We start from the raw sequence: 22,514 nt of genomic DNA, 5'->3' as shown, positions 1-22,514 counted from the left end.
GCTACCTGGAATGCCAGCATATCAGAGTGCTGGTTTGTATCCCCGCTGCTCTGCTTCTTCTGATGCAGCTCCCTGCTAATGTACCTGAAGAAAAGCAGCAGATGGCACAAGTATATTTGTGCCCCTGCCCAAGAGGAATGGGATTCTAGGAATTCCAGTCTGCTGGCTTTGGCCAGGAGCAGCCTGGCTGTTTCAGTCATTTGGGAAGTGAACTAGCAGATGGAAGACCTCTCTTTCTCGCTCTCGCTCTTGCTCTCACTCTCTCCTCCTGTCTTTGTCACTCTGCCTTTCAAATCAAGCCCTGGTCTAAAATGCCAGCATCCCATATGGGCACCAGTTATAGTCCCATCTGCTCCACTTCTGATCCAGCTCTTTGCTATGACCTGGGAAAGCAGTTGAAGATGGCCCAAGTCCTTGGGCCCCTGCACCCATGCGAGAGACCTGGAGGAAGCTTCTGGCTCCTTGCTTCAGATCAGCGCAGCTCCAGCCATTGTGGCCATCTGGGGAGTGAACCATCAGATGGAAGACCTCTCTCTCTCTGTCTCTATCTCTCTCTGTAACCCTGTCTTTCAAATAAATAAAATAAAGCTTTAAAAAAATTATTCACAGGGGAGATCCAAGATGGTGGAATAGGGAGGGAGCTTCCTGCTATAGCCTAGGGGAAGATAGTTTTAAAAAAGGGAAGAGTTAGGGAGAAAACAGCAGAGGAAATTCCACATAAATTAGAGGACACTGGGGACCTATGTGGAGGCTGTGGACACACACAACGTGGGTGAGGTCAAGAGCCTCAGCAGCAGCTCTGGAGAATGAGGTGAGACCAGACTACAGCAGCCCAAGCCAGTAGTGATAAAGCTGTGGTAAGAACCTGGTGCTGGTCTGGCTTGGAGCCCTGTGTACCTGCCAAACTAGAAGAGAAAAAGAAGAGGCACATTTCATTCTCCCCTACCACCAGCACCAGTGTCCTGTAACAATCTGAGAGCAGGTGGGTGCTAGTTTGGACATACGTAACAGCTCCACCAGCTCATGTCCATGTGCCCAGTAATCAGCCAGGCAGAGATGCTGGAATCTGGCTGGTAGAATTAACAGGGGTCTGGGTGCTCATGACTGTGTGAGGCTTGTGTACTGGGACTATGAAAACACTGTGCTGTGTGAGAGGGCAAGAGTGTGGTTGGGACTTTGGGCAGTCACTGTGGGCAGCTCCACAGGCTCAAGGCTCCCTGATTCCCTGGTGAAGGTCATTGCTGATGGATTCGGACTTACACTGAGGATGGTGCAGATCCTTGTGTGGTTCTTGTGGCAGCATGAATGAATATTGTACCTACAGGCTCTAGTGCCCAGGCATGGGTCACCTTTTAGGAGAGGATGTAAACGTGAGACTATGCCAACAGAGAAGAACAAACCTTCTCTCTGATAAAAAAAAATTTACCATGCCCAACCTCATGTTGCCTTGGATACTGCCTTCATCCTGAGCACTGAACAGAGCTCCCTGGCCACACCCACCACAAAGTTGGGTACTAACTGAAAAATCAGACATTCCACTAAGCCACCAAGGCATAGTCCAAAGATAAAATGCATCACAGGGAAGAAACAAAACAAAACAAAGAAGAAACCAACAAGTATCTCTACAAATGCCAAATAATGAATGCAGCAGTTCAAGAAACAAAAATAAGGAAGACAACATGAACCCACCAAAAGAACATAACACCTCAATGTTCAAACATGAAGATAAAGAGATTGAAGAAATGCCAGAAATGGAATTCAAAAAAAATTGATTTAGGATTACTTAAAAGTAATCAGAAGTAATGAAATCCATATATGACATGAAAGAAAATTTCTCCCATGAAATTGAGATCTTAAAGAGAAATCAACATGAAATCTTGGAAGTGAAGAATTCAATAGAACAAATAAAAAAGCAGTGGAAAGCATTAACAACAGACTTAGTGAAGCATAAGAAAGAATATCTGAGTTAGAAGAATCCCTGGAAATTTTACAGTCAGACCAAAAAGAAAAATTAGAAAACTAAACAGCAGTGTGGGAGATTAATGGATATTATCAAATGATGGAACATTTGAGTTTTAGGAGTTCTTGAAGGTGTGGAAAGAGAGAATGGATTAGAAGACCTTTTTAGTGAAATCATTACGGAAAATATTCCTAATTTGGAGAACAAAAGGGATGTCTGAGTACAGGAAGTACATAGAACTCCTGATAGACATGGCCAGAAAAGATCTTCACCATGACACATTGTAGTCAAACTCTCCACAGTAAAACATAAAGAAAAGATTCTAAAATGTGCAGGAGAGAAATGCCAGATTACTTTCAGAGGATCTCCAATTAGACTCACAGCTGACTTCTCATCAGAAACCCTACAAGCTAGGAGAGAATGACGAGATTCCAAGTCTTAAGAGAAAAAAACTGTCAGGATATTGTACTCTGCAAATCTCTTATTTATGAATGAAGGTGAAATAAAACCTTCCTAACAGACAGAAATTGAAAGAATTTGTGATCATCCATCCAGCTTTATAAAAGACGCTTGAGGATGTGCTACACACAGATACACAGAAACATGGTCATCATTATGAAAGATGGTGAAGGCAGAAAATCTCCCAGCAAAAGCAAAAAGGAGGTCCAAAGTAAACGATAGAAATATTTATGGAAAAATGGCATGGCAAAGTTGTTACTTATCAATAGCCACCTTGAATGTAAATGGCCTCAACTTTCCAGTTAAAACATACAGACTGGATGAATGAAAACCCATCTATTTGGTGCTTGCAAGAAACACGTTACCAAAAGATACCTGCAGTCTGAAAGTGAAAGGATGGAAAAAGATATTCCATGTGAACAGAATTGAAAAAAAGAGCTGGTGTAGCCATTCTAATATCAGACAAAATAGACTTTAACACAAAAACTGCTAAAAGAGACAAAGAAAGGCACCATGTAATGATTAAGGGACTAATTCAACAGGAAGGTGTGACTTTCATAATTGTATTTGCACCTAATTACAGGGTGCCTGGCAATTTAAAAGAAATGTTAATGGATCTTAGGGCAGACATAGATTCCAATGCAATAGTAATGGGGGACTTCAATGACCCCTTTCAACAATGGACAAATAAACCAGACAGAAAATCAGCAAGGAAACAACAGAGTTAATTGACATTATGGACCAAATGGATCTAACAGATATCTACAGAACATTTCATCCTACAGTCCCAGAACATACATTCTTCTCACTAGTTCATGGAACTTTCTCTGTGATTAACCAGATGCTAGGCCAATAAATCAAGCCTCAGCAAATTAAAAAAAAAAATTGAAATCATGCCAGGCATCTTCTCTGACCACAATGGAATGAAGCTGGAAATCAACAACTTATGAATCTCTAGAACATATGCAAACACATGGAGACTGAAAAACATGTTCCTAAGTGAACAGTGGGTCATAGAATGAATCAGAAGAGAGCCCTGCACCCCATGGGAGACCAGGATAAGTACCTGGCTCCTGCCATCGGATCAGCGCGGTGCGCTGGCCTCGGCAGCCATTGGAGGGTGAACCAACGGCAAAGGAAGACCTTTCTCTCTGTCTCTCTCTCTTACTGTCCACTCTGCCTGTCAAAAAAAAAAAAAGCATTAAAAAAAAAGAATGAATCAGAAGAGAAAAGATTTCTGGAAACAAATGAAGATGACAATACAAAATATAAAAACTTATGGGATACAGCAAAAGCAGCGTTAAGAAGAATAGTAATTGGTGCCTACATCAAGAAATTGGAAATGAGCTATGGATGCATTTCAAGGACCTAGAAAAACAACAGCAAACCAAACCCAAAACTAGTAGGAGAAAAGAAATAATTAAAATTAGAGCAGAAATCAACAAAATTGAAGCAAAAAAATCAGCAAAATGAAGAGTTTTTTTTTTTTTTGAAAAAAAATTGACACACCATTGGCCCAACTAACCAAAAAAAAAAAAAAACCAACAACAACAACCACAAAACACCCGAATCAGTAAAATTAGAGATGAAAAAAGAAATATAACAACAGACACCACAGAAATAAAAACAAATTATCAGTAATTACTACAAAGAGCTGTATGCCAACAAACTGGGAAACCTAGAAGAAATGTACACATGCATCCTACCTAAATTGAACCATGAAGACACAGAAAACCTAAACATACCCATAACCAAGACATAAATTGAATCAGTAATAAAGACGCTGCCAACAATGAAAAGCCTAGGACCAGATGGCTTCATTGCTGAATTCTACCAGACATTTAAAGAAGAACCAGCTCCAATTCTTCTCAAGCTATTCAAAACAATTGAAAGGGAGGGAATCCTCCCAAACTCCCGTGAAGCCAGCATCACCTTAATTCCTAAATCTGAAAAAAGATACAACAGAGAAAGAGAGCTACAGACCAGTTTCTCTGATAAACAGATGAATGGGTTGGAAGAATAAATATCATCCAATGTCCATACTACTGAAATCAATTTACAGATTCAATGTGTTAACAATCCAAATACCAAGGACATTCTTGTCAGATATAGAAAAAATTATGCTGAAGTTCACATGGAACACAGGAGACATTGAGTTGCTAAAGATATCTTATACAACAAAAACAAAGCTGGAAGCATCACAATACCAGATTTCAAGACATACCACAGGACAGTCATAGTCAGAACATCTTGGTACTGGTACAAAACAGATGGATAGACCAATGGAACAGAATAGAAACACCAGAAATCAATCCATGCATCTTCAACCAACTTATCCTTGACAAACGAGCTAAAATCAATTCCTGGAGCAAGGACATGGCAGAAGTATGAAACAAGACTCATACCTTACACTTTACACAAAAATCCACTCAAAATGGATAAAAGAACTAAATCTATGACATGATACCATCTAATTATTAGAGAACATTGGGTAAACCCTGCAAGACATTGGCATAGGCAAAGACTTCTTGGAAAAGACCCCAGAGGCACAGCAGTCAAAGCCAAAATTGACAGATGGAATTACATCAAATTGAGAAGCTTCTGTACTGCAAAAGAAATACTCAGCAAATGAAGAGGCAACAGGCAGAATGGGAGAAATGATTTGCAAACTATGCAACTGATAAATGATTAACAACCAGAATATATAGAGATCAAGAAACTCAACAACAGCAAAATAAACAACCTAGTTAAGAAATGAGCAAAGGACTTAAACAGGCATTTTTCAAGAGGAAATACAAATTGCTAACAGATACATGAAAAATTCTCAGCTGTCTGGGAAATGCAAATCAAAATCACAATGAAGTTTCACCTCACTCCTGTTAGAATTGCTTTCATACAGCAATCAACAAACAATAAATGCTGGTGAGGATGTGGGGAAAAAGGCACCCTAGTCTATTGTTGGTGGGAATGTAAAGTGATCCAGCCCCTGTGGAAGACTGTACCTCAGAAATCTGAAGATAGACCTATCATATGACCCAGCCACTCCTTGGAATTTATCCAAGGGAAATGAAATCAGCATATGAAAGAATTATCTATACCCTCATGTTTATTGCAGCACAATTCACAGTAGCTAAGATATGGAATCAACCTAAATGCCCATCAACTTAAGACTGAATAAAGAAATTATGGGATGTGTACACATGGAATTTTACACAGCAGTAAAAAAAATGGAATCTGGTCATTTGTAACAAAATGGATGAAACTGGACAACATTATACCTAGTGAAATAAGCCAGTTCCAAACGACAAATACTTTATGTTCTCTCTGACCTGTGATAACTAATAGAGCACCTAAAAGGCAATATATGGGAGTGAAATTGACACTATCAGAAGCAATGACTTTGAACAGCCCTTTTCTCAACTGCTGAGGAACATTTTTGTTTTTCATACTCTATGTTGAACTCTTTGCTTAATATAGTTACTAATACATATATAAAGTTAATTGACCATAGATCTCAGTAAAAAATGCAAATGTGAATAGGAGAGGGATGAGGAAGTGGAGTGGGAGAGTGGGTGGAAGGGGGGGTATGGTCGGAAAAATCATCATGTTCCTAAAGCTGTTATTATGAAATGTTTGAAATTTATATTCCTTAATTAAAATGTTTCTGTGGAAAAAATATAATTTATTCACAGGGACTGGTGTTGTGGCATAGCCAGTTCAGCACTGCCTGCAATGCCAATATTCTGAGCTGCTGGTTTCTGTCCCAGCTGCTCTACTTCTGATTCTGCTACCTGCTAATGGCCTGGGAAAAGCAGCAGAAAATGGCCCAAGTGTTTTGGCCTCTTCCATCCCCATGGGAGATCCAGGTGAAGCTCCTGGCTCCTGACTTTGGCCTGGTTGAGTCCTGGTAATTGCTGCCATCTGGGGAGTGAACCAGTAGTGGGTGGAAGATAACCCTGGTCTCTGTCTCTCCCTCTCTCTCTAACTCTGACTTTCACATAACTAAATAAACTTAAAAAATTATTCGCAAATGTTTTCTTGACCACCGATCTTTGCATTATAGCTTTAGTGTTCCTAGAACTTAATGATTGGATGAAATCTGTACCTTTGCCCTCAAGTATTGTACTGTAACCAATGTAAACCACTAGACATGGAGCTTCCCAGGAATATGAAAGTATCATACTCGTCTTTGCATCCCCAGTACCCAAAACATACTCAGAGAATCTAACACGAGCTTAGTAGATGTTTTTTTGAGTTGTGTTGCTTTCTGATTGCTAAAAGTCTATACAATTTTGTGTTTTAAAAACTTTTTTACTTTGATCATGAAAAGATTATGAAACATTTTAGACATACAAAAAGGTAAAAGGTAATTTTTATCACTTCAGATTGTACGTATTTTAAGCAATAAATGAATGGTTATCCAGCCTTTGAAAAAAAATTTGGTGTTGTTAGAATAAAATTTAAATGAAGCACTTAAGAAAGTTTAATGGAGAAAAAAATTATTTTAAGACTGTATTTTCAGAGGGAGAGGGATTAATCTTTTAAAATTTTCATAGTTAATGAAATGATTGTAACAGTAAATTTTACCTTTTAATCTTCTTTAGAGGTGTATCAGTCGAAAGCAGAAATTTTTAGGAAACAAAAAGATGCTGCTCTTGCAATTCTAAACTATAGCCAGGCAATTAAGTGCAGACCCACAGATGCGGACATCTATTTCAGGAGGGGAGAGATGTATGAAAAACAAAACAGAGCGTTGGCCATTGATGACTTTTCTAAAGTAAGCCTTGTCACGAATAACACTGCCGTCTATGTTTCTGATAGTGATAATCTCATTTTAGGAGTATAACAAGTTTTTGAAAATCTTTTCATATATATTATGTAATAAAATTAACTTATAGGTTAGAAGCTAAAGGTTTCATTATTGATGTTGGCATTAATACTTCATTAGTGATTTTTAAATTATTGCTGGGGGATGAATAGATTCACAACAAAGGAGTTGGGGTGGGGCAATTGTAGGAACTCTGAGGGAGGGCTCGTTGTTTCCAGCTCTCTTCTCAAACCATGAAACAGTGATAAGGAAGCTTTTTAAACCATTGAAAACTGTTTTTTTCCATTGAAATAATGAGAAAAATTTTCCCCATTTTTTTAAACACTTGAATAGCTGATTCTCTTCTGCAGGAAACCCACCTGCTTTCAAAGAAGCTGTGTTTTTAGGTTCATTCATTCATTTATTCACTCCCTCACAAACGCTGACGAAGGCACTGACTAATGTAGTGCATACACGGTAGTGCAAGAACCACTGCTGCTTACATAGAAGCTATCATTTAAAGGGCAGATATGCAGAGATGTATAAACACATACATAAATAAGCAATTACAAATTATGGTTTGTGCTGTGAAGGAAATACAGGTGACGTAATTTACATTTAGTTAGGGGAGTTCAGGGAATGTCCTTGAGGAAGTGTACTTTTAGTTCAACCATATTTTGAGGCTAGACTTAGGGTAAAATGTCATCTTGAGTGTAGCAAAATTGTCACCTTGATCTCCTGACTTTTAATTCCAAATCTGTAGTGCTCAGTACACTGGAGACATTAGAAGAAATTGTTTAGATAATTTTCTGTGTTCTCAGTTGCCTTTTTTTTTTTAAATAAACCCTTTTTTGAAATGGTGAGCTTTTTTTTCTCAGATTTATTTATTGGGGCCAGCACTGTGGCATAGTAGGTAAGGCTGCCACCTGCAGTGCTGGCATCCCATATGGGTGCCAGTTTGAGTCCTGGCTGCTCCACTTCTGATACAGCTCTCTGCTATGGTCTGGGAAGGCAGTAGAAGATGGCTCAAGTACTTGAGCTGCTGCACCCATGTGGGAGACCAAGAGGAAGCTCCTGGCTCCTGACTACTGATTGACCCAGCGTCCAGCCATTGTGGCCAACTGGGGGGTGACCTAGTGGATGGAAGACCTCTCTCTCTGCTTCTGCCTCTCTGTAACTCTGCCTTCGAAATAAATAAATAAATAAACATATCTTTAAAAAACACATTAAAAAGATTATTTGAGAGGCAGAATTACAGACAGAGCAAGGGAAAGACAGAGAGGTCTTCCACCTGCTGGTTCACCCCACAAATGACGGCAACGCGCAGAGCTGCACTGATCAGTAGCCAGGAACTTCTTCCAGGTCTCCCATGTGGGTGCAGGAGCCATCTTCCACTGCTTTCTCAGGCAGTTAGCAGGGAGCTAGATTGGAAGTAGAGCAGCTGGGACTTGAACTGGCACCCATATGGGATGCTGACACTGCAGATGGAGGCTTAGCTTACTACACCACAGCACCAGCCTCCTCTGTTGCCTGTTTAACTTAGGATGATTTCTGCATATACTCAACATTCTTCTGCTTGAGTAAAATATTGGAGTTCTGTAACTTCTGGTCTGGAAATGACCCCAAATCTAAAAAATCTGAATATAGTGAAATTATTAGATTATTGATTCTGTTAATTTCCTCTATCTGGCACAAGTAGATTAAAGCAGCACCCTGAGGTCAGGTAAACATCAAAATACTGTTTTTTGTTTTGTTTTAAAAATTCTTGGTAACTTCCCTTGTGCCTTGATTCTTTTCTTCTACCATTAGGGGAAGAGTTTTATAACAGAGTAGATAATAATGTAATCTGTCTACTCCACTGCCTTGTATGTCAATGTGAAATGAATGAATTATTCTTGTACCAATTTACTTCTTTTCCTCAGAGAGCACATTAATCCATATTTTATTTGATTGAATCAGCCTTGATATAGTCTACCGTGTCTCATCTTTAGGATACAATGCTGTGATGGATCCAATATTAACTCCACTCTTGAGCATTTCACTTATGAATTTTTATCAGTGAAAATTTCAGTGGCAAAAAGTATTTACTTCTTGTTCTTGGTGTTTTTTCTTTCTTAGAAAATATTCTCTAAAATTTGATGATGGAAAGATTTATCTTACTTTATGTAATCTGAAGTTAAAAATCTGGCTGTAGTCCACTGACCTTGCTATGTGACTGTATAGGTAGTGTACTTTTTCATTATGTGATATGTTTATGCACCTCCTTCCACCCCTGTAGTGTATTTTTTATGATCCCCAAAGAACAGATGCATTATTTAAACGTGGGATGTTTTACTATGAAAATGAAAACTGGATTTTAGCCACACAGGATTTTACAGCTTTGTTAAATATAGATCACCAACATTCCAAAGCAAGGTAAGAATTATTTTAGATGCAGATTTTGAAATTATTATTTGAAATATATTTTCAGTAGAGCAAATCACTTGAAATACAAGCAGACAATCCTTTAAAAACGATTAATTTTCACTGCCACTAGTGAATGAAGTTCCTAACCTACCTACATCTTTATGGCAGTGGGTAACTTATCAAGTGAAAATGTCAATTATGAATTGTGTGATGGGGCCTGTGTTTTGGTACAGTGGGTTAAAATCCTCTGCCTGTGATAGCTGCATCCCATATGAGCACCAGTTTGAGTCCTGGCTGCTCCACTTCCAATCACTCCCTGGTAATGCACCCGGGAAAGCAATGGAAGATGGTCCAAGCTCTTTGGCCCTTGCCTCTCTTGTGAGAGACCTGGATGGAGTTCCAGGCTCCTGGCTTTGGCCAGCCCCAGCCACAGATGTTACAGATGTTTGGGAAGTGAAACAGGAGATAGAAAATCCATCACTTTCTCTTTCTCTCAAACTCTGCCATTCAAATAAATAAATCTTTCTTTAAAAAGAACTAGTCTTCATTTCCTGCAAAGCTAGTACTGTGGAGCAGTCATAAGGGACAGTCTTTCCACTAATGTTTCAGGAAAAATTGGATGCACATGAAAAAAGAAAATCTGATCCCTAATTCACACCATATACAAAAATTGATTTTAGATATATCATAAATTTAAATTTGAAAGAAAAAAAAGAAGTCTTCTAGAAAATCAGATAGAATATCTACATGGCATCACGGTAGGAAAAAACATTCTCATATAACAGAAAATATAAGCTTTAAATAAGAAGACAATAAACTGGAATATATTACGTTCAAGAACTGTTTATCAAAAATAGTATTTAAGCAGTACAATGGCAATCAAGAAAGGGAAAAATATTTGCCATAAATGTACCCAACAAAGGCTTATATCAAGAAAGCAAAACAAATTTAAGAAAAACAGACAACCTAAGAGACATAAATAGCAAAGGGGGAAATCCAAATGGTTAATAGGTATGTGAAAAATGCAGTCATGTTAGTAATGGATAGGTATGTGAAAAATAAAGTCATGTTAGTAATGAGGAAAATGAAAAAAATGAAACCCAGTAGGATGTTACTGTATTCATGTGGATGGCTGACATTTGAAAGTCATATAATAAAATCGGTGCTAATGTAGAACTCACCTACACTGCTGATAGCACAACCACTTTGGAAAATCAGTTGGACCCTAAAGCTTTATAAATACACTTGCAGACTCTGTGAACCAGAAACCCTATATCCAACAAATGCAGGCCTGTGTGTACCTAAAGATATGCACAAGAGCATTCAAGGGAACAATATTGAGAATCATGAAAAATTAGAAACACTCAAACATCCACCAACAGTGTAGTGGCTAAGTAAATTATAGTGTATCCATCTGCTGAATACTGCACAAGATAATAAATAAGTTAACTAGAGAAGCATACAACACTGTATAACACTCATCAAAAGAAGCTAGATGTGAAATAGTATTATGTGATTCTATTTATATGGAGTTGAAAAAGCAGGCAAACTCAACTAATGTTACCTAGGGTCACACACTTACATGATGTAGCTAGGAAGAGCTGTGAGGAAGTGATTAAAACACAATCAGGATAGCTGTTACCTTCCAGGGGAGGCAAAGATGCAAGGGAGTTTGTAGAGTCCTGAAATGATTTAATGTTGACCTGGTGATAGTTACACAGGCATTTAGAGTGAGAAAAGTCACTAAGGTGAACGTCTCTGTTTTGTATACTTTGTGGATGCGTGATTTCACTCAAAGTGTTTTAAAATTGCAAGTGAAAGGATGAGTAGGTATGACTATACACACATTTTATACCTCTTCAAAATGAAACTGAGATGAAAAGAAAAACAGCAAAGTGAAAACTGCATATAAAAATGGAAGAACAAAGTTTACTATACACATTACATTAAAATAATGAAGAAATCTACATGAATAGTTCTCTGTATAATTAACACAAAAGATATGAAAAGGAATTCAGGAAGAATAATATAGATAGTAAGCAATGCTTTAAAAGCTTTGTGATGTAATCAGTATTTATGAAATGCAAATGAAATTAGTTTTTAAAGCATTAATTTATTTTAAATTGGCAAATTATACCGGTATATATTCTTGGAATACAGTATATTATGAGTTATGTATACAATTTGTAATGATTAAGTCAAGCTAATTAACATTAATCACATCACATGCTTGTTTTTTGTGTTGAGAACATTGAAAATTTACTCTTTTAGCAATTTTGCAATATATATTATACCATGCTATGCAATCGGTCACTAAAGCTTAGTCCCTGGTCTAACTGAAACATTGTACTCATGTCCGATCTCCTGTTTCCCTGTCCCCCCCCAACTCAAGTCTCTAGTAACCACCATTCTACTCTCTACTGACATGAGTTTTCCTGTTTTAGATTTAATGCCTAGATGAGATCATGTGATATTTATCTTTTTGTGCCTGGCTTATTTCAGTTAGCATAATGTCCTTTGGGTTCATCTAAATTGTAATAAATGAAGGTGTTTACTCCTTTGCTTTTTAAAAAAGACATTTTACTGAAATACAGTATGCATACCAAGAAGTGCACGTAAGTATACAGATAATTGAGGTTTTGGTGTCCTACTCCAACTCATAACCCACATCCAAGTTAAGAACTAAACATTAGTGGTACCCCAAGAGTCCTCACTATCCCTCACCCCATTTCTTTTTTTTAATGTGAGAAAAATGAGTATACTGCCATTTACACGGTATGATTCAGTGCAGCAATATTTGTAACTATATACCAAATGATTTGACATCCTCACAATTTTTATGTTCTCTCTATAAATTAACTACCACAAATAAGAGAAAGCATGTGATATTTGACTTTTTGGCTCTGATTTAATGATCCCCATTTGCGTTCATTTTGTTGCAAATGTCATCAGTATTTCAGTCTTTTTTGTTACTAAGTAATATTCCATCGTGTATATATGTACACCACCTTTTCTTCATCCAATAGCTAAGATATGGAATCAACCTGGATGTACCTCAGCTGATGATTGTGATTTGCTTCTTTTAAGTGCTGAATTGTATTCCGTTGTGTGTGTGTGTGTGCTACAGAGTGGGAGAAAACATTTACAAACCATGAATCTGTTAAGGGACTAATGTCCAAAATATAGGAATAATTATGATAATAGCAAAAAACACCAAATAATGTGACTAAAAACATAGAGAAATGATCTGAATAGATGTTTCTCAGAAGACATGCAAATGACCAATAGATGTATGAAGAAGTGCTCAACATCAGTAATCATCAGGAGAATGAAAATCAAGACCACATGAGCCATCACTTCACACCTGTTAGAGTGAATAATTGTCAAAATGATGAGTAAGTGGCGGTGAGGATGTGGGGAATGGTTTTTTTTTTAAACAGAAAAATTAAATAGTAAAAGTTTACATGGCCAAATTTTTCTATCCGTTCCCTCATTTACTCCTTGCTTTAGAAAGTCATTCTCCATTTTTAGGTCAGATTAATAATTTACCTAAAGATTCCTCTAGTTGTTTTAAATTTTTGACTTTTAAAATTTCAATGTAAATAGACTTCTATATTTTCTTAGAAACTTGCCTATTATTATTGGAATTTCTTTTTGTTCTGTGAAAGTTAAAAATAACTCATTTCTAAAGTTATCCCAGCTTTCAGCCATTTTCAGGTAGAGTAACTTTACTAAAACCCTTAAAAATTCTTCCCTAGCTATTGGTCTGTTCTGGTTCTCATCTTTTTGAATTAAAGAACAATATTTACAGGAAGGGAATGAAATGATTAGAGAATAACAAGAAGGTTAATTCAAGGTATTAAAAGATAGTACTGTCTTAAAGCACCTCAGATGCCATTTTAAGGAATTTGTCTTTTTCCCATTAGCAATGGGGGCCACTAAAAAGGAAGCTTTTTTTTTTTTTGAGAAAAGAGATCTTTATTGGATTATAAGCAAGTCTTACTGCTCCAGAGCTATGAATAGACTAATACGAGTGACCCAAGTGTGAGCCTATGAAAGTCTGAAGTATTGAGACAGTAGAAATCAAAGAAAGAGGAGGTGCAAAAGTCAGTGTGTTTCATGATTCACATGACTTAATGGCACACCACAGAGTTAGTACAAAAGACTTATCCTGTAAAACTTTAGATTCAGAATCATTTAAGCCAAAAAATAATTACTGATATTCCTTGAGTGAGTAATAATTAAATATATAACTTTTACATATTAGAAGATATATACATTTCTTGAAGGTAGAGCAAAAACCAAAAACCAAAAACCAAAAAACAAACAAACAAAAAAACCCCACAACTTCTTCCAGGATAAAATCTCAAGATGCTTACTGCTTTTGAAAGACCTCCATTCTCAGTCTGCCAGGATGCTGGTTGCATGCTTTTCTCCAATTTGCTATTAGTTTCATAATATAATCTTCTTGAACACCTGCTTATCCTCCTCCTGGGTTTATTTTAGATTTTCAGAGAAGGTTTATTTTAGTTTCTTTCTCCTGTTTTCCTTGCCATCTTTTATTTCATTTTAAAAAGCAGATGTACTTCACAATATTAACTAATTGGAAGTAAGTTTTTCAGGAGTTGATGGAGGTCAGTGATAATTTCAAAATTGTAGTCAGAAGTTCATGAGAAAAGAATCACATTCTCACACCTGATGAATAAGCCTCCATTCATAAAAGAGCAATTTCTCTTTTATTTGGATGTATCTTCAGTGCCAGAGAAAAGTCCTATAACTTCTTTTACAGCACTATTTTAGCATTTTATTTATTTTATTCATTTGAGACAGAGGGGAAATGTGAGAGAGACAGACAGATTTCCTATCCACTAGTTCACTCCCCAAATGCCCAAGAAACTGGATCTGGATCAGGTCAAAGTAAGGAGCTGGGAACTCAGTCCAGATCTTTCACATTAGTGGCAGGATGCAACTACTTGAGCCATCGCCTGCCTGCTGCTTGCCAGGGTGTGCATTAGCAGGAAGATGCAATCGATAGCAGACTGAAGATGGGCACACAGGCATCCCAAGTGATGTCTTGTTTTCTTTTGGTGTGAAATTATTTTGAAGTATATACATAATCTTTTCATAATTTGCATTTTCCATGAAATTTCTGAAGACCCCTTTTACAGACAGAATTCCATTTCAATACAATGAAATCATTAAGTTGTAAAAAACATTTTTAGATATCTTTGTAGATAGCCTCTGGTAAGGATGCCTCAGTGATCTGGTTAGAGTTTTTGGTATGAACCAAGAATTCTGTGTGTCTTCATTGTAGGGATCAGATTTCATAACAAAAATGACAGTGTTTTAAAATGTAACATTTATGGGAAGTATACTCATATAGTACTTAAGTTTTAAATTTCCTTTTATTGAAAGCGATTCTAAAAATCTGATAGCTTGATAGTCCTTGTTTTGATCACCAAACAGCTGAAGAAGACTACTTCTTGAAGACTGACTGACATCTGTATGATAGGGGGGATAAAAGATGATTGACAAAGGTGTAAAGAGAAATTGTAAAAATGGGGAAGTCCTTTTCCTAGCAGGAACACATACAAGAAAAAATATCTGAAGTTATGAAAAGTTGTAGCTTAGAAAAGATTAGCAAATGAGATTTCATTATCTTAGGGGGTTTTCTGGGGAAGATTATACTAAACTGTTTTTCTGAAAGTAACTATTTGGGGGACTTGATGATTTAACTTGGAGGGATAAGTCTGTGACGGGGCCAGTAGGAGTGTAGGTTTGTTGGCTTCTCTGGAATACATAAACTGGAAGCTAATCTACAAGTAAAAATGATTATATGAAAAATTTAAAATCAAACTCACAGCAAGTAGAAGATACAAGGTGTGTATTATTAAATGATCAAGTTAGTTACAATGTAGTCCACTAAAAATCTGGCTGTGGTATCAAAACTAATATAAAAGATGAAATTTTACTTAACAATGGCCAGTTCTTTTACACCTTTAATTTTCTATACATAATGGTAAATTAATGTTTTCTTAATTAATACACTAATGAGGATTCTCAAATGTATTATGTGAGGAATTAGATTTGATAAACCAATAGTAATATTATTTATTAATATTTTTTACTTGGTAACAGAGAACCAAGTGATGTCTTAACAACTGCCAAAGGCCTCCTGCTCCATAACAATTTCTACTTTCTTATTCTTGAGAAATGGCTTATTTTATTTTTCTAGAAAGCAGTTTTGTATAAATCAGTGACTAACACATTTGGATATTCAGTAAAAATAGAAATAAGTGAATACCACATTTATTTCAGTGACACACATCTCTGATAAATATAATAAATGAAATAAATTTATAACCATGTAATTTATACAAAATACAATCAATAAACATATAATGATATAATCAAGTGTAAGTTATTTATAAAACGTTCATATGCTTTTTGCTATTAAGGTGATAATCAAACTCTCCAGAAGCAAGCAGAAGCAATCATCAATTGTTATTCAAATATAAAAATTAGTTGTATAGATATACCAAAAAGAGAAAGTGAATATTTTGCAATACATGTAAAAATGATTTTTTTTCTTTTTCTAGGACATATCGAGGGAGAGCCTATGTTAAACAGCGCTATTATAAACAAGCAACTCAAGACCTTTCTGCTGCAATTCACTTGGATCCTAATAACTGGTTAGCGTTGTATTACCGAGCTTGCTTGTTTAGAAGGAGTAACCCTTTGAGAGCGCTGCAGGATTACAGCGTTTCAGGTACTTTCCCTCAGCGACACATGCACAGGCATCTGGTCTGAGGGGAATACTTATGTGGGATCACGAATGTACTATGTATATTTTATACATAGTATACTTATAGTGTACTATGCATAGTTGTACATTTAAGTATATTTATTACTATATATTCCATAATACATATAATATATATATATATTCGTGTACATATGATGTAGCTAAAAGTGTTTCTAATAGAGCCCCCCCTTTTTTTGGTACATAAGTCTCAGGAATTTATCATTCATAATCTAAAAGGAACCTCAAGATATTTCCTTAGCTAAGAATAATATCTAGCAGTTATTGGAAATTTTAATACTTTTCAATCTCTGTGAATCATAATAGCCATGTTGTTACTAATAAACAAATACATTTTGTATGTATAATACTATTATGTTACTAAATGAGTACATTAATCAAACATTTATTTTATTTTATGTAATGTTAAAAAAATAGAGGCAGGCATTTGGTGCAGCATTTAAAATGTCGCTTTGGACAACCCATGTTGGAGTGCCTGGGTTCAGATCCCAGGTCTGCTTCTGATTCCAGCTTCCTGCTTGTGCATGTCCTGGGAGGCAGTGATAGCTCAAGTACTCAGGTCTCTCCACCCTTTTTGGAGACCTAGTTTGAGTTTTGAATTCCTGGCTTTGAGCTGGTGGACCAGCTCCAGCTGCTGCAGGCAGATGGGGAGTGAACCTATATATAGTATCTCTCTCTCTCTCTCTCTCTCTCTTTCTCTTTTTCTGATTCTCTGACTTTCAAATTAAAAAGTTAAAAAAATAATCCATAGGAAGGCTATAGGCTAAAATGTAACTCAGAAATGTTTGTTGTCTGAATAATGTGTATCTATCTATCTATCTATATATATGTTCTTTTATTTTTAAGTTCTGATAAATGATGGCTATGAGAATCTTAGTTCTTTTCTACATCGGGGCATAATCTATACAAATCTAAAGTTTTGGATGCTGGCAATTTGTGACTTCGAAACAGTTATTTCTCTAGAAAGGTATGTTTTCCTTTTCATGTGAACTGATGTCAGTTTTATTTAAAATTAATAAAAAAGACAAGTTGAAAGAAAACATTTTCTCTCCTAATTGATAACATAGTAGACAATGAGAAAATCATAAATTCATATTAAAACTAGAATACTACTAAAAATAAGATAACTGGTGAAATAAGACTTGGCCTCAACATCTGTTTGCTTCAGGTGCTTTTGCAAACTTTAGAGACTGAATGGGTTTGAGAGGAGTTAAATCATTGATAATAAATTAACAAGTTAGTAAGAGGAGCTTGGGAATACCCAGTCTAGAGTTTTTTAAAATTAACTTCATTGAAAGCTATCAAGTTTTAAAATAATGATAAAGTATTCTGCTTGAGATGTCACTGCTGTGCTATCCATTATATATAACTAAATAGCACTTTTTATTTAGATTTTCACTTCTGATTTCATTTTGCTTAGTTCAGTAAAAGAAAAAAACCAATACCATTTTCAACCATTGTTTCAGAAAATCAAGCGGTAAAACACAAATCATGCCAATTCCATGCCAACTAGCAAACTATGTATTAGCTTTATCCAAGATAAATTTTGAATTTGACTTAGGAAAGTCATGGGTTGTGGTTCCCTTAATGACTACAGTAGTTTTCTTTGGGATGTTTTAGCCAGGAAGGAAAAGGAAAGAGTTAAGTGCAACGTGGGCAATAAAAAGTTTGGTGTCCTGGAAGAGGATCAAGGCTTGATGAGGTTGGGGCATTGGATGTAGAGTTTCCTCACCTTGAAGTAGAGACATTGAACAAGGTAATTTCTAAAGTGGTCTCTGCAATGGAAAATTGTTTGATTCTGAGAGAAAAACAGGAGATGGTGTTATAGCATAGCAGGTTAAGCCTCTGCCTGCAATGCCAGCATCCCATATGGGTGTCAGTTCAAGTCCTCGCCGTCCCACTTTCCTTTTTTTTGTTTTGTTTTGTTGTTTTTTATTTTACAGATACAGTTATAGACAGAGAAAGAGACAGAGAGAAAGATCTTCCTTCCGTTGGTTCACCCTTCAAATGGTTGCTATGGCCGGAGCTACGCTGATCCGAAGCCAGGAGCCAGGTGCTTCCTCCTGGTCTCCCATGCAGGTGCAGGGCCCAAGCACTTGGGCCATCCTCCACTGCACTCCTGGGCCACAGCAGAGAGCTGGACTGGAAGAGAAGCAACCGGGACTAGAACCCGGTGCCCATATGGGATGCCAGTGCCACAGGAGGAGGATTAACCAAGTGAGCCACAGCGCCAGCCCCAGCCGTTCCAATCTAGCTCCCAGCTAAGCTGGGTGCCTGGGAAAGAAGTGGATGATGGCCTGAGTGCTTGGGTCCCTGCACCTATGTAGGGGAGCTGAAAGAAACCCCTGGCTCCTGACTTCAGACTGACCCAGCTTTGGCCATTGTGGCCATTTAGGGAGTGATCTAGTAGATAGAAGTTCTCTCTCTCTCTCTCTGTCCCGCTACTCTCTCTGTAACTCTACCCTTCAAATAAAAAAAAAAAAATCTTTAAGGGGGAAAAACAATTCATTTGATATAAACAAGTAGCTGCATTAATACCTATGTGGAGAAAATTTTTAAGCCTAAACTGCCAAATCCTAGAATATTTCTATTTCTCACTGTTACTTGTGACCTAAGGTTGAAGAAAACTAAGCTTATTATTCAAAATAATTCAAGTTGAGGTCAACAAACAATAAATTATTCTAAGAGCCTAGAAGATTTCAGGAATTCTGTTCTGAGCACGGACTCCAAATGTTAATTTTCTATGAAGGATTTTATAAAGGTGTTTATACTTTTTTATAGGGTAATTTACCTGACTTTCATGAAACATTAACTAGAATACAGTGGATGTGGATTGATGTATGTATTTCATTATGTACATTCAAAAATAAGTCTAAATAATTCATAATTGAAGAATATTTTGGATAATTGAAGATGTCTAACAAGATTTTTCTCATTTTTTAGAACTATTATTTTACCTTATATAAATATTGGTCTCATACATTTGCTACACCTGGATAACTATACTGAAGCCATTTGGCAGTTTTCTGAGGCCATTAGAATTGATCCATTATATATTCAAAGCTATATTTGCCGAGCAGAAGCCTTTCATAAGGTATTTAAAATTTGACAATAATTTTTTTTTAAAAAAAGGTTTTAATTTTCTGGGTATATGTTCAATTTAATTTTGTATAATATTAATTTATTTTTCAGCATATTATAGGAGTGAATGCATTCATAAGCAACAAAAATTTAGCAAATATAGTTAACTATGCTTACCTTCCTATAAAGTGTTTACTTCTAAGATGTACATGATTGTCTTTATTAAATATTTCCTCTTTTCTTATTATAAAATCATATATTTATTAAGTGTAATAAATATATTCAAATAGTTGCAAACTAATAAGTATAATTTCATTCTCCAGAGGTAACTACTATTAACATTTTGGAGTCTAAGGGCTGGCATTGTGGTATAGTGGGTAAAGCTGCTGCCTAAAATGTTGGAATCTTATATGGGTGCTGGTTGATGTCCCAGCTGCTCCACTGCTAATGGACTGGAAAAAGCAGAGGAAGATTGTCCAAGTGCTTGGGCCCCTGAAACCCATGTGGTGTGGAAGACCTGGAAGAATTCTTGCTCCTGGCACAGCCATCTGGGGGGAGTGAACCAGTGGGTAGATCTCTTTCTCTGTCTCTCCCTCTCTCTGTAATGCTGACTTTCAAATAAATAAATAAATCTTTAAAGAAAATATTTTGGAGTCTGTTGGTCTAGCATATGTGTGTGTATGGGTGAGTATATGAGTTCATTGAATGGGATCCTAATCATATATACATTCATTTAAATATTTTCAAAGTTTTACAAGATGTTTCAGTAAAAAAAAAAAATCTATATATATCCTTAGTGTAACAAATCCGAACGATTCAGTAAGTAGGAAAAGTCCTCCAACTGCAACAAATTTGACCTTCCAGAGACAATCACTGTCAATTCTTGTCTCTGCCCTTCAAAATAGATGTGTCTTTCCACTACTGCACCACAAACTGCCATCTCCTAGACACTGTCAGATCTCACTAGGGTTATTGCCGCAGCTCCCCAGTCTTGTTTCTGTTTTTTACTCTTTCCATTGGATTTTCAACACCACAGCCACAGTAATCCTGCCAAAACACGTCAGATTATTTGCTCAAAATCCTTCCACAGCTTCCCTTTGCACTTAAACTAACAGCCAAATTCTCTGAAAACCAAAGGCCTACCAGTGCCTTCAGGAGCTGGCTCCTCATTGCCCCCTGTGCTTCCCTGCAAGTCCTGCACTTCATTCTGAGGGATGGGCCAGTCAGCATGGACTGGGTGATGCCACAGCCAAGAAACTTCAGAATTACATACGAACACCACGAAGACTTGTTTCTTGTGCACCGTATGTGTGCCCTGAGGGCTGCCTGGGGTTCTGCTCTCCACTGTTTACATCTCAGCACCAGTATGATTAGAGTGCCATTCAAAATCTTTGGCATTCTAAAAAACTGTGGAGCTAACAGCCCATGGCTGATCCACATTTACTCTTGACCCCTGATGGGGAAGGCATGGACATGATTCCATGATGTGTTTTTTTTTGTTTGTTTGTTTGTTTTTTGGTTTTTTTTTGCTTAAAGTAACCTTGCTGAAGAAGCTCAGGCCTTTGGGGAAGGTTATGTATCCTGAGCAGCAGCATGAGAGAAGGGTGTAAGATCACCTATTCAAAGCTCTCTATTTTTTGAAGCAAAAATCCTTACCTGGCAATAGCTGAAGAAATGGTGATGTTTTTACGCCATGGGATATTATGGAGTCAATTAAAAAAAAATGAACTATACCTGCTGATTTGGAGGGATTTCCATGAGATTTTTTTTAAAAGATTTATTTAGTTATTTGAGAGAGTTACACAGAGAGAGGAGAGGCAGAGACAGAGAGGTTTTCCATCCGATGGTTCACTCCCCAGTTGGCCACAATGGCCAGAGTTGCGCCCATCCAAAGCCAGGAGCCAGGAGCTTCCTCCAGGTCTCCTACACGGGTGCAGGGGCCCAAGGACTTGGGCTATCTTCTACTGCTTTCCAGGCCATAGCAGAGAGCTAGATCGGAAGTGGAGCAGCCGGGTCTAAAACTGGCACGTACAAGGGATGCCGGCACTTCAGACCAGGGCATTAACCCACTGTGCCACAGCGCCAGCCCTTCCATGAGATATTTTTGAGTAACAGAAGCAAGGTTCAGAAGAGAGTATAAAGTATGTACAACTTCCAAGTGATTAAAACAATTATATAGTAAATTATATATTTATATATATATTTATACTATATATATATAGTATATATTATATATATTTATTTATACTATAAAGTAACCCTTGCCTATATAGAAGACTATATATTTCCCCTGTGTGAGTCCAGTCTCCAGAGTGAATCTAATATAAGGCTTCCTGGAGAGGTCCTACCCCAGGGAAACTTGGAAAGATGAGAGTGAACCTCTGTCTGTAGTTCCAAACCAAGGTTTCCTCAATGCAATGATACGGGCAGTTGGAAGAACAGGTGCGGCAATATAGAACAGGTTTATTACCTATGCCAACCTAAGCAGAATCAGCTAAGAATAGATCCCTCAAATTTGTTTAAACAAATCTCAAACTTCCTCCTTTTAAGTTCCCACTTTTGACTCTAACCACTTTTTGCTCCAGTCTGTACTATTCCTGCATGTGCTGGTTACTTCCATCCACAGATTAGTTTTGTACATACTGTTCTTTGCATCATTATGTCATTATAGTAGGAGGCTGTGGTTGGTTGTCCTGTGTTAATTTTGGTTGTGTCTGTGTACTGTATATTTGGTAATATCTCCAAGGGTAGTTGATTTTTGTCTCTGAATATATAAAAATTCAGATTATATTTCTGTGACTAATATTAAGGAAAGAATGTTTCCTTGTCATTATATATTGATGCTATAAGGTTCTGTTTTTGCATCATTTTTAGATTTTGTTCATTTACTTAATTTTCGGGCAAGCTTGCTTTTTATATCTTATTTTCAAATGGAATTGACTTTTTATTTTAGCCCTCTTTGCATTTTAGTTTCATTT

At 36.8% G+C, this 22,514-nt stretch overlaps 1 protein-coding gene across 14 annotated transcripts in view; it reads left to right on the top strand.

Annotated features, from left to right (window-relative positions):
* Window positions 1–22,514, top strand: part of TTC6 (tetratricopeptide repeat domain 6) — a 281,858-nt gene that overhangs the window by 143,755 nt on the left and 115,589 nt on the right. For 12 of the 14 annotated variants that reach the window (XM_051822786.2, XM_051822793.2, XM_051822794.2 and 9 more), the window contains 5 exons: window positions 7,024–7,196; window positions 9,505–9,641; window positions 16,232–16,401; window positions 17,302–17,422; window positions 19,399–19,549. In XM_051822786.2, coding sequence (XP_051678746.2) covers window positions 7,024–7,196; window positions 9,505–9,641; window positions 16,232–16,401; window positions 17,302–17,422; window positions 19,399–19,549 — 752 coding nt within the window. Of the gene's footprint in view, window positions 1–7,023; window positions 7,197–9,504; window positions 9,642–9,671; window positions 13,028–16,231; window positions 16,402–17,301; window positions 17,423–19,398; window positions 19,550–22,514 lie in introns of those variants that run through there. The other 2 variants (XM_051822796.2, XM_051822795.2) reach the window with 2 other exon arrangements.

Source organism: Oryctolagus cuniculus, chromosome 12, assembly GCF_964237555.1.
Source record: "Oryctolagus cuniculus chromosome 12, mOryCun1.1, whole genome shotgun sequence".
In the NCBI taxonomy this organism is placed as follows: domain Eukaryota; kingdom Metazoa; phylum Chordata; class Mammalia; order Lagomorpha; family Leporidae; genus Oryctolagus; species Oryctolagus cuniculus.
This window is presented reverse-complemented; position numbering and strand designations above follow the sequence as displayed.